The 12,161-nt window shown below is 28.6% G+C and overlaps 1 protein-coding gene across 1 annotated transcript in view; it reads left to right on the forward strand.

Moving 5' to 3' along the window:
- Positions 1–5,764: 5,764 nt before the first annotated feature.
- Positions 5,765–12,161, forward strand: part of LOC133324995 (basement membrane-specific heparan sulfate proteoglycan core protein) — a gene marked incomplete at its 5' end in the record, with an annotated part of 74,578 nt that continues 68,181 nt past the window's right edge. The window contains one exon of the mRNA XM_061533827.1: positions 5,765–5,885. Within this exon, the coding sequence (XP_061389811.1) occupies positions 5,765–5,885 (121 nt within the window). The remainder of the gene's footprint in view (positions 5,886–12,161) is intronic.

Consider the following 12,161-nt stretch of genomic DNA (forward strand, 5'->3'; position numbering starts at 1 on the left):
TTTGTGAGGTCTCAGGAAATGTTATATACGGTCTAAAGGAACAATGCTTTCATATTGGCCTCAGAATTTTTTCTTTAACAAATTTTTCCTCCATAGAGGCCTTTGAAATGATTCTACAAACAAATTAGCTTCCACAAAGGCATCAGAAATTTTTCTATAGAAAATATGGGACTCTTGAAAGACCACAGAAAATTTTTTGAAGAAAATGTAACCTCTTAGGGAGGCCTCAGAATATGTTCTATAGAAAATTTGGCTTCTTGGGTGACCACAGAAAATTGTCTGTAAATAATGTTGCGTTTTTGGGTGGTTTCAGAAAATTTTCTATACGGTCTCAGAATTTTTCGAACGAAAAAAGAGGCCTCAGTATTTGCTTTTTAAAAATTTTTGTCTCCATAGTGGCCTTAGAAAGTGTTCTACAAAAAGTTTGGTCTCCATAAAGGCTTAAGAAAATTTTCTGTTGAACATTTTGGCCTCCTTGAATGCCTCAAAATAGTTTTTGTAGAAAAATTGTCATTTTTGAGGCCTCAGAAATTTTCCATTGAGCCTCTTCAGGGGATTCAGAAAATTTTTTAAAAATGTTTAGACATCTTGGAAGCTACTAGAGGCATCAGACAATTTTCTATAAAATATTTAACCTTCGTAAGGGTCTCAGAAAATGTTCTCCATAAAATTAGGTTTTAGCCTCCGTGGAGGACTCTGAAAAATATTTATAGAAAATTTATGCGGACGCCATCACAGCTACCTTTCAAAAAATGATTACCTTTCATTTTTCTTTTTTTTCTATCTTCCTCACCTTCATTGTTTCTTCGTGTTGAGATTTCTTGCTTCACTCTCAAGCTAAACACTTTATTGAAAAGCATCCAAGCCATTAAGTACTTGTCGATAATCAATTTTATCATAAATCTGATTATGGATGGATAAGAAAATGTAATAATGAGGAAGAGGAAGTTCGAAGTGGATCTTAAATGTGTATTTAAAATTATGAAAATATTTATATTTTTCGATTTCCTAGGGGACGATTTTCAATAAGACACAAATTTATTTGGATCCGTATGGCGTATAATTAATAGTAATTTTAGTATTTACAATATACAGCATACTTATAGGCGTAAAATGAAGTTAATTGGCTTCTCAGTGAATTGGAGTTTATATTCTTTTAATTAAAAAAATATATTTTTATATATAATTTTTAATAAGTAAATTTATTAAAAAATAATTTTTAGTTTGCATAAGGAGTCGTATAAGTGTTGTCACAACTAATACGCCACATATGCCCATTCATTTGAATTTCTTGGGTTGTATGAGTATTGTCATCACTTATACGCTCCGAATAAAATAAATTGAAAAACACTTTAAAAGTATGGAAGTATATTTTTAATTTTATATTTAAAATATAAAATTCTCAACATTTTCAAAATGCCATTCCGCACCACATTGCATTCCGGAAAAAATTGTTTTTATTGTTTTGCATTGCCTTGCTCGCTAAGTGTTTTGTTTTACATCAATTAATATTTTTTATTGAAAAAAAAGAAACATAATAAATCGTGATTCTCTAGTTAAGAGTCAATTGAAGGCGAGACATATGGATGCCAAGGTTACAATGTTACTATTTGTAATCTAGAAAAAAATATGAAAAATATATCTTGCAATTGAGAAGAATATCATGTAGAGGAAATCTATCATTTGTTGTCAATAAAAAAAAAAAACAATTGAATGTTGACACCAATAAATCAAATCGATTAGAAATGAAATGGGAACAATTTGGTTTTAGGAAAAAAATGAAAACAAAATTTGAACAGAAAATTTGCATTGGAAAAAAAATTCCATAACAAATTTCAGACTTCGGAGAGGACTCAGAATAAAATAAAATAAGAATTTGGCCTCGGTCTCGGAAAATGTTTCCTCCATGGAAGCCTCAGAAAAATGTTTGTAGAAATTTTTGACTCCATGTAGGCCTCAGAAAATTGTCTATAGACAATTTATCCTCAGAAAATATTCTATAGCCTCCTCGGAAGCCTCAGAAAATTTTCTATAGAAAATTTGGCCTCTTGAAAGGACTCAGAAAATTTTCTATTCAAAATTTGGCCTCTTGGGAGGACTCAGAAAATTTTCCATAGAAAATCTGGCCTCTGGGGAGGACTCAGAAAATTTTCTATAGAAAATTTGGCCTCTTGGGATGCCTCGGAAAATTTTCTATAGAAAATTTGGCTTTTTTGAGGCCTCACAAAATTTTCTTCTTGAGCACTCTCAAAAAAATAATAGCATGAGAAATTTTTCTGTAAAAATGTTTTCTTGGTGGTATAATTTTTTCCCCCGTTATTTTGAAATGTTCTGTATCCAAGTGGCGTATAATTTATATTAATGTGTTGCATGTAGCGTATGATGAATATCAGTAGTTATACGTTTCCATGTTTCTTTTAATATAATTTAAATAGCCTTCAAGAGAGGCTTCAGAAAATTAGACATCAAGGTTTCAGGAAATATTCAATACAAAATTTATCATCAAAAAACGACTACAGATTTTTTTCTGTAGATAAATTTGGCTTCAAGAATGACTTCAGAAAATGTTATAAGACAAGAAAAAAGACTATAGGAAGGCTTTAGAAAAATTTCGATAAAATATTTTTCTTCCTGAAAAAAACAGTGATTTTTTTCTTTTTTTGTCATTTTGAAAATTTTCTGTCCCAGGAAATGTGTCACATAATTAATATAATTGATCTCCATGTGGCGTATGATGAATATCAGTAGTTATACGCTGCTATATTTTTTTAATGTAATTTTAAAAGGTCTTCAAGAGAGGCTACAGAAAATTAGACATCAATAAAAGGCATCAGAAAACCTGCTATACAAAATTATCATTTCAAAAAAGGGCTCCAGAAGATTTTCTGTAAAAAAAAATGTTTGCCTCCAGGAAGATTTCAGAAAAATGTATGGGGAATAAAGTAGCTATTAGGAGGGCTTCAAAAAATTCCTATAAAATATTTGTCTTCATGGGCAACTTTAAGAATTGTTCTCCTCTCCTTATTTTGAAATATTCAGTGTGGCGTATAATTAATAGTAATTTGAAACCGTTAGCGTATGATGCATATCAATAGTTATACGTCACCCTGTTTTTGCTTTAAAAATTTCGCAATAATAGCTAATGAAATCAACATCGTTTAGTTTACCCGAAAAAAAATTCAACAGTTTGTTGAATACTTTTTTATTATTATTATTTCTCTATAATACGACAACATGTCAACAATAATAACAATGGCATTGATTTTCTAACAAATAAATTTCTATTCTTACCCTGAAAAGGTAACATATGTAGGAAAATTCATGCCGACAAGGACATGCCATAAAAATTATCATAAAAGAAAAAAATAGAAAATAAAAACTCCAAAAACAGCAAACCGCAAATGTCTTGAACCCTTATGTCAAACCCCTAATTTTTCTCCTACCTCCAAAAGAAAAATATCAAGTAGCTACTTCGGCTAATATCAACAAGAAAATTTGTCATTTGGTTCAATGGCTTGCTTGCTTGCTAGCATTCCGTTCCACCATTGACATTAAAACAAACGCTTCCAATAATTCAAATTAAACCGTTAGCATTTATAGGCATATAAATAAATTTATTTAATTCATCATTACCAAGCCATGGCGGATGGCGGCTATATGCTCATGTCAACGATGAACCGACCGAAAAAAATCGAAACTCCAGAACACGCTAAAAATTCTTTTCGCTTTTGTGGTTGTTATTTTTGTAATAAGTTTTGTTTGTGTAACCATGACTATAAATACCAAATATCATGCAATCCATGCAAGGAACCAACGACGACATTTACATGGGACAACAACAACAATGACAACGACAACTTTTGAACATTATCACCAGCCAACTATCTATTTATTTGTAAGCCGAACACACAACTTCGAAATGATTGTTTGCTTGTCTTTGCAAATATTTGTAACGCATAACATTGTACCGTGAAGTTCGGTGTGTGTGTGTGTTTGTGTGAGTGGAGTTACAAGATATTAACACAACCATAAACCTCACTGGCGGAATGTCAACATGAACACAAAAAAAACATACTCTAACAAACCTGTGGAAATTGTTGCAACAACATTCTAAGCAATTCCGTTTCCTGTGCATGAGACAGAGACACACACACAAACATGTGTAGTCTGGGTCGCTTAGCTCTGAGGAGTTTGTAATTTGTGGCAAATTTTTCTCATCGCATTACTCATTAAAATCAATAATCATATTATTAGACTATGGGTCGTATAAGTGTTGTCAGCACTCATACGCAGGGGATTACTTAGAAATTATTTAACGGATATTATTGTCTACTTTTTGGCGTTTGAGAAATTTTGTAAACCACCAGATCTCAGATTATTTTTAAGAAAAAATTTTGCAAACATTTTTATGCATAATAATAGTATTTAATACCTGAAAAGTAATTAAAAAATTGGAATCCTAGCATTTATACTTTAGAAAATACAAAACTTTTAAATGTTGGCCTTTGGTGCGTATAACTAATATTAATTATGGCATAATTTGAAAAACTGCTCATAACTTTATTATATAGCGAGATATTTTCGTGAAATAAAAACCTAAAGTTACTTAAGACTATAAGCTTCAAATATATGGAAAAATATTTGAAAGAATAAATTCAGAAGAACTAAAAATGTTAAGTTATTCTTAATGATTTTTTTTTAATTGATTTTAGGACTTAAACAAAATCAAAAAATATATATTTCCACGTATAATAATCGTACTAAATAACTTTAAATCGCTTACCAAAAATCAACATCCTAGCATTTATAATTTAGAAAATATCGAATTTTTAAATCATGGCCTTTGGTGCGTATAACTAATATTAATTATGGGATAATTTGGGAAAATGCTCATAACTTTTTTATTTGTGGAAATATTTTCACGAAACAAAAACCGAAAAATTCTTAAGACTTCAGGCTATAAACCTAAAAATATTTGAAGGAATAACTGCAAAAGAACTAAAAAATGTTAAGTTATTCTCAAGGAGTCTTTTTTTAATATTGATTTTAGGACTTCAACATAATCAACAAATATATATATTTCTATGCATAATAATCGTAACAAATACCTTTAGATCGCTTGCAAAAAATCAGCATCTTAGCATTTATAGTTTAGAAAATATTGAATTTTTAAATCTTGGCCTTTGGTGCGTATAATTAATATTAATTATGGCATAATTTGGAAAAGGGCTCATAACTTTTTTATTTATGGAGATATTTTCGTGAAACAAAAATCGAAACGTTCTTAAGACTTTAGACTAGAAATACACCTAAAAATATTTGAAGGTATAATTACAAAAGAACTACAAAAAAAATTATATATGCTTAAGGATTGATTTTAGGACTTCAGCAAAATCAAAAAATATGTATTTTTCGATGCATAATAATCATAATAAATGCCTATAAATCGTTTACAAAAAAATCAGCACCCTAACATTTATAATGTAGAAAATACAGAACTTTTAAATGTTGGCCTTTGGAGCGTATGACTAATATTAATTATGGCATAATTTGGGAAAATGCTCATAACTTTTTTATTAATGGAGATAATTTCGTGAAACAAAAACCGAAAAATACTAAAGACTTTAAGCTAGAAATAGGCATAAAACTTTCATAGAACAAATCTGAAAGTTTTCGAAAAATTTCAATTTTATAAGGTCTAGTTTTATTTAAAGAAAATTTTCAATTTTCCGATTTCAATTTTTAATAATTTTTTTCTTCTTCTATTTTTCTAGAATGCAAATCCAATGAATATAAATGTCGTGCCGGCAACTGTATTGACATTGCCAGACGTTGTGATACCATCAGAGACTGTCCCGATGGTGATGATGAGGATGATAGATGCCGTAAGTAGATTTTACAAATTTTTTTATTCTACAAACCTAAGCAACACCTCTAGTCACTACTATAAATATCTATATGTATTTTATTATCACAGTATAACACATTTGTTGTCTATATATATCAAGTATTTAAAATATATATATATATATATTGAAGCTATTTATAGGCCAAGCTAAGACTTATAAAACCAGAAAAATATCCTCAGCAAAACATATTGTATTAACTAAGTCTTATGAGTGTCCAAAACTAAAACAAAAAATTGTAACAACAAACAAAAATTAATATTATCCTTCTCTAATCTAATTTTTTTTTGTCCCCAACACTAACCTAAAAATTTTGTAAAAAAAAACCTGAACTGCATGTCTAAAAAAATCTATTAACCTCAACTAACCAACAATGTGACTGCTGGACTAACCTGCTAACCCCCTCTCAAAAATTATCTAACTACTCGCCAGCCGTTGTATGCCTGAGTGATCAACATCTCTGTCGAGATGGTATCACCTGCATCAGTGAAGGCAATCTGTGTGATGGCACCGAAGATTGTGTGGACGGTGATGATGAAGAACACTGTGATAGCAGTAAGTATTATTGTCTTGTGTGTAAAAAAATAACAAACTTCAGTGTAAAATATTTCATCTTCATTAAACGATTGTAAAAATTCTCTCTTCTTTCGCTCTATTTTTCCCATTGCTGCTCTCTTTTGGAAATATTTCTTGCTCCTAAAAATAAAAAAATTGAATAGTTGTTCCCAAATTAAAATATTTTTGCCCCAAGGGCAAATTTACCTGCCGCGACTTCAGTTGCATTTCCATTGTCCATCGCTGTGATGGTCAGGTTGATTGCCCTCAGGATCGTTCGGATGAGGAAGGATGTCGTATGTTTGTTGACTTTTTGTTTATTCTTTGTTGGCATTTTTCAAAAACTCTGGGCAAATTTTAATTGAAATTCTCCTCTCTACTTTAAATTCATTTAGCCTGCTTACATGACAAATGGCAGTGTGATGATGGTACATGTATTAGTAAGGAATTAAGGTGTAATGGCAATATTGATTGCCCCGAGGATATATCGGATGAGAGACGTTGTCATGGTGAGCTAAATGGCTTAGTAAAATAATATATTTAGCAACGTAAATTAGAAAAATTTAAGGCTTACCTTAGTTCATAGAAAATTTAATCAGGAATTTTATAATAATGAAAATATAATATTTGTTAAATATTTTTATCAGCTATTTTTATATATCATAATAGTATATGAACGCCTTAGTATGCCTACAAAAAATCAGCACTCTAGCATTTATAGTTTAGAAATTATGGAATTTTTGAAAGTTGGCCTTTGGTGCGTATGACTATTATTAATTATGGGTTATTTTGGAAAAATGCTCATAACTTTTTTATTTGTGGAGATATTTTCGTGAAACAAAAAGCTATGAAAACCTAAGACTATAGCCTGGAAATATACAGAGGGAAAAACTACAGGTCTCATATGACTTCATGTGGAAAAATAATAGAAATTATTACTTATTATATTATTAATATACAATAAATATTTTTCTGTTATTATTTTAATATATAAATAAAGTATTTCAACGCCTTATTACGCCTACAAAAAATCAGCTCTCTAGCATTTATAATTTAAAAATTATGGCAATTTTAAATTTTGGCCCTTAGAGCGTATAACTAATATTAATTATGGGTTACTTTCGAAAAATGCTCATAACTATTTTATTTGTGGCGATATTTTCGTGAAACAAAAAGCTATAAATAACTAAGACTATAAGCTTGAAATATGTGGAGGGAAAAAATATAGGTCTCATACACCTTCAGGTGTAAAAATAATAGAAATCATAACCTTTGATATTATTACTATATAATAAATATTATTCAGTTATTATTTTAATATATAAATAAAGTATTTTAAGCCCTTAGTACGCCTACAAAAAATCAGCACTCTAGCATTTATAATTTAGGAATTACGAAATTTTTAAATGTTGGCCCTCGGTGCGTATGACTATTATTAATTATGGAATATTTTGGAAAAAGGCTCATAACTTTTTTATTTGTGGAGATATTTTGGTGAAACAAAAAGCCATAAATACCTAAGATTATAAGCTTGAAATACGCCAAGGAAAAAATAATAGTACTCATACGCCTTCATATGGAAAAATCAATAAAAATCACACATTAGTATATTCAGCTATTTAATATGCCTCCAGTAAAACCCAAATAACTTCTAACCTATTTAAGCAAATCAAATGAAACAAAAACTAGAAAATACTTAAGATTGTGGACCCAAATTATAGGCTATGGCTTATATATTTATACAATTAAAAATGAAAAATTTTCAAGCTTTGAAACAATTATTTTTCAAATTTTTATTTTTTTTTTTTCATTCTTACATTTGAAGGAAGAAATTTCTTTGCTAACTTATTTTAATTCCGATTATCTTAAATATCAAAAATTCCCTTAGTACCTCTTCAATATTCCGCCCTGCATTCATTTAATTTATAAAAAAAAAATCCTCAAGATTTCTGATATTATTCTCATGCTGCTCTGCCATTTAAGTTTTACAAATTATTTTTATTTTATTTCATTTTTTTCGCTGTCAACAATCACTTATAGCACTGCATTTTTTTTCGAAAAATTTATGACATGCCTTAGCATAGTTTTGAGATTAGTATGCCAACAATGTTGCAAACGGCAGCAGCCAGCAGCATTCACACCCATTTTAATAAATGGCCACATGCCATTAACACGAATCTTACCTCTCAACAAAAGTAATTTTTCAGTTTTCGATAAAAATCTCAAAACAGCAGTATTTAAATAACAATAAATTACCTGAAATAATTTAATTTATTGCTGAAATTGTACAGTACATTTTTTGTAATTCTTTTCTACGATTAAAATTCCTTTGACGTTTACAGCAACTGTCAAGAATTTTAATAAAACTAGATTTCGAATGCATACCTTGTTTCGGATGACTGTCTTATTTTTTAATATGGCCCCACATTTACATTTGTTTGACATCTTGACGTCATATCCCTTTATATAGAAGAAACGCCCCTTATAAAAAATTCACATTAGAAATATTTGTAACATTATAGCATTTCATCTGCCATAGATGTGGGGAAATTGATTAATTCTGAAATTAATTAATTCTGAGTAGAAAATAAAATTGTTAAGGAATGTGATGGCTATTTTTAGTTTAATAAATTATAAGAGAATTAAGTGTGCCAACGAAATTCCATATAAATTAATTTAAAATTCTGAGAATATCGTGGTGTATTTTAAATATTAATTTGGGTCATAGGGAGCGTATGATTTATAATAATTATTGAGTTACTTACGAAAACTTCCCATAACTTTTTTGTTAACCAAGGGAATTTTTTGAAATAAATGGCATTTGGAAGGCAAGATATGCGACTTTCTTGTGTAAAAATATCCCAGAACAAATTCATAACACATTCAATACAATTAATTAAATTTTCTTAAAAACATTTTTCTTTGAAAAATTTTTTAATTTCTTTTTAATATTTTTTCGCCCAAAAAATAATATCTTGAGGACTTTTTTATTCTTTATTGTTTAAATATATGATCCCCAGTATTATCTAATTTTTCTAAGGCTCAAAATCATTGATTTACCCGAATTTCTTTTTTCGTACACGGGGGCGTATGATTTATAATAATTATTGAGTTAATTAAGAAAAATACTCATAACTTTTTTGTTTCCCAAGGGAATTTTGTGAAATAAATAGAAATTGAAAGGCAAGACATCCGACTTTCTTGGGTAAAAATATCCCAGAACAAATTCATAACACACTCAACACAATTAATTTAATTTTCTTAAAAAAATTTTTCTTTGAAAAATATTTTCTTGATTATATTTTATCCCCCCAAAAAAATAATTTCTTGAGGACTTTTTTATTCTTTATTGTTTAAATATATGATCTCCAATTATATCAAATTTTTTTGGGGATCAAAATCGTCGATTTCCCTGTATTTCTTTAAATTACCTCCGTGCGTATGATTTATATTAATTATTGGGTTACTTACGAAAAATTCCCATTACTTTTTTGTTTCTCAAGGGAATTTTATGAAATAAATAGAAATTGAAAGGCAAGATATGAGGCTAGGTGGTGTGAAAATATCGCAGAACAAGTTCATAACACATTCAATACAAATTTATTAATTTTTTCAAAATATTTTTTTTTCTATGAAAAATATTTTATTTTTTTTTTTAATTTTTTTCAAAGAAAATATAATTAATATATTTTTTCAGAAGGTCTTTTATTCATCGTTCGTTCAAATATATGATTTTCATTTTTTCTAAATTTTTAGGGCTTTAAATCGCTGTTTAAAATTAATTTCCTTTTGTGTGCCATATTGCGTATGATTTATATTAATTATTGAGATCGTTTGGTAAAATATTTATATCTCCTTTATTTCTTAATGGAATTTTATGAAATAAATGGGATATGGAAGGCAAGACTTAACGCTTTCTGGTGTAAAAATATTCCCGAACAAAATCCCAACACATTCTATATAAATTATTTATTTTATTGGGATATAGTTGAATTTTTTTTCTCCTTATATGAATCTTTTTAATTTGAATTTTTTTTTTCAAAAAAAAAAAATATTACTCCTTGTCATTATTTTTTCTCTCTTAACTGAAATTATGATTCCAAATTGTTTCCTAATTTTTTGAGGGCTTCAAATCACTGATTTATTGGATTTTCCCTTTTGGTACCCCACTGCGTATGATTTATAATAATTATTTGATTGTTTTGGGAAAACTGCCATAACGTCTTCATTTCTTAATGGAATTTAATGAAATAAATGACATATAGAAGGCAAGACTTGAGGCTTTCTGATATAAAAATATCGTAAAAGAAATTCCGAACCCATTCCGCAAATATTATATAATTTAATGAGACATAGTTAATTATAATTATTAGGTTGTTTAACAAAAATTGTCATAACTTCTTCATTTCTAAATGGAATTTTATGAAATCAATGGCATTTGGAAGGCAAGACTTGAGGCTTTCTGATATAAAAATATTGTTAAAGAAATTCCGAACTCATTCCTCACAAATTATATATTTCTATGAGACATAATTGTATTTTTTACTTTTGCTGAATTTTTTGAATTTTAAAATTTTATATTTAAACAAAAATATTATATTTCTGGGCTTTATTTCTTTCCTTCTTATCTGAATTTATGATTCCAGATTTTTTCCTAATTTTTTGAGGGCTTCAAATCATTGATTTCATGGATTTTCCCTTTTGGTACTCCAGTGCGTATGATTTATAATAATTATTGGGTTGTTTTAGTAAATTGGCCATAACTTTTTTATTTCCTAACTAAATTTTTTGAAACACATGGCATATGGAAGCAAAGATTCGAGGCTTTCCCCTACATAAAAATTCCCAACAAAAATTCCCATAATATTTCCTGAAATGTGATTTTTTATCGAAAATTTTTTCTAGGAACAAATATTTTTAATTTTTTTTATGTTCTAAAAATTATTCCTTGAGTTTCCTTTGACATTTTTTGATACTTTCTGGTTTTCTTTGGATTTTGTAAATATCCTATATTATTTTTGGGTCAAAATTTATGTAGTTTTATGTGTAATTTGTTTCAATTTTGCTTAGAAAAAAATTATGTTGGAATTTTTTAAAATTTCTCAGTTTTGGTTTCCTGACATCCTTCCCTTTTTTTGGTTTTATGTTTCGAATATTTTTCCTTGATTTTTGTATACCCATTTGCTTAGAAAAAGTCCTCAAAATTCCCACTTCATCATCATCTTTAATTTTTTTTTTTAATAAAATTTCGAAAATTATTTTTCTTTATTTTAGTTTCTATTTTGTAGTTCCTTAACCTAAAAATATATATCTTTACTTTATTTTATTGCATGTTCTCCACTAACCTAACCAAAAAAAAATCACTTTTAACACGCTTGTAAAAATGTTTGAACACACCACTTCAAAAAAATGCAAAACACGCCATGCTCTCCTCTCATCAATCTCCCAAGGCGGTGATCGCCATTATAATCCCTATGATGAAGATGATGAGGAACAATGTCGTTACAATGAATTCCGTTGTGATAATGGTCAGTGTATTCTATATCGTGAGGTATGCGACAATATCTATGATTGTTCCGATTATTCCGATGAAAGGGATTGTGGTAAGTTCGAAATTTTCTTCCAAAAGAAAAAAAAAACTTGGGGAAAATTTTCAAATTTTGTGTTTCAAAAAAAAAAAAAACAACTTTCTGGTGGTGG

The sequence above is a fragment of the Musca vetustissima genome, unplaced genomic scaffold (genome assembly GCF_032173495.1).
Source record: "Musca vetustissima isolate MV318-11 ecotype Yass unplaced genomic scaffold, APGP_CSIRO_Mvet_v1 utg38664, whole genome shotgun sequence".
Lineage (NCBI taxonomy): Eukaryota > Metazoa > Arthropoda > Insecta > Diptera > Muscidae > Musca > Musca vetustissima.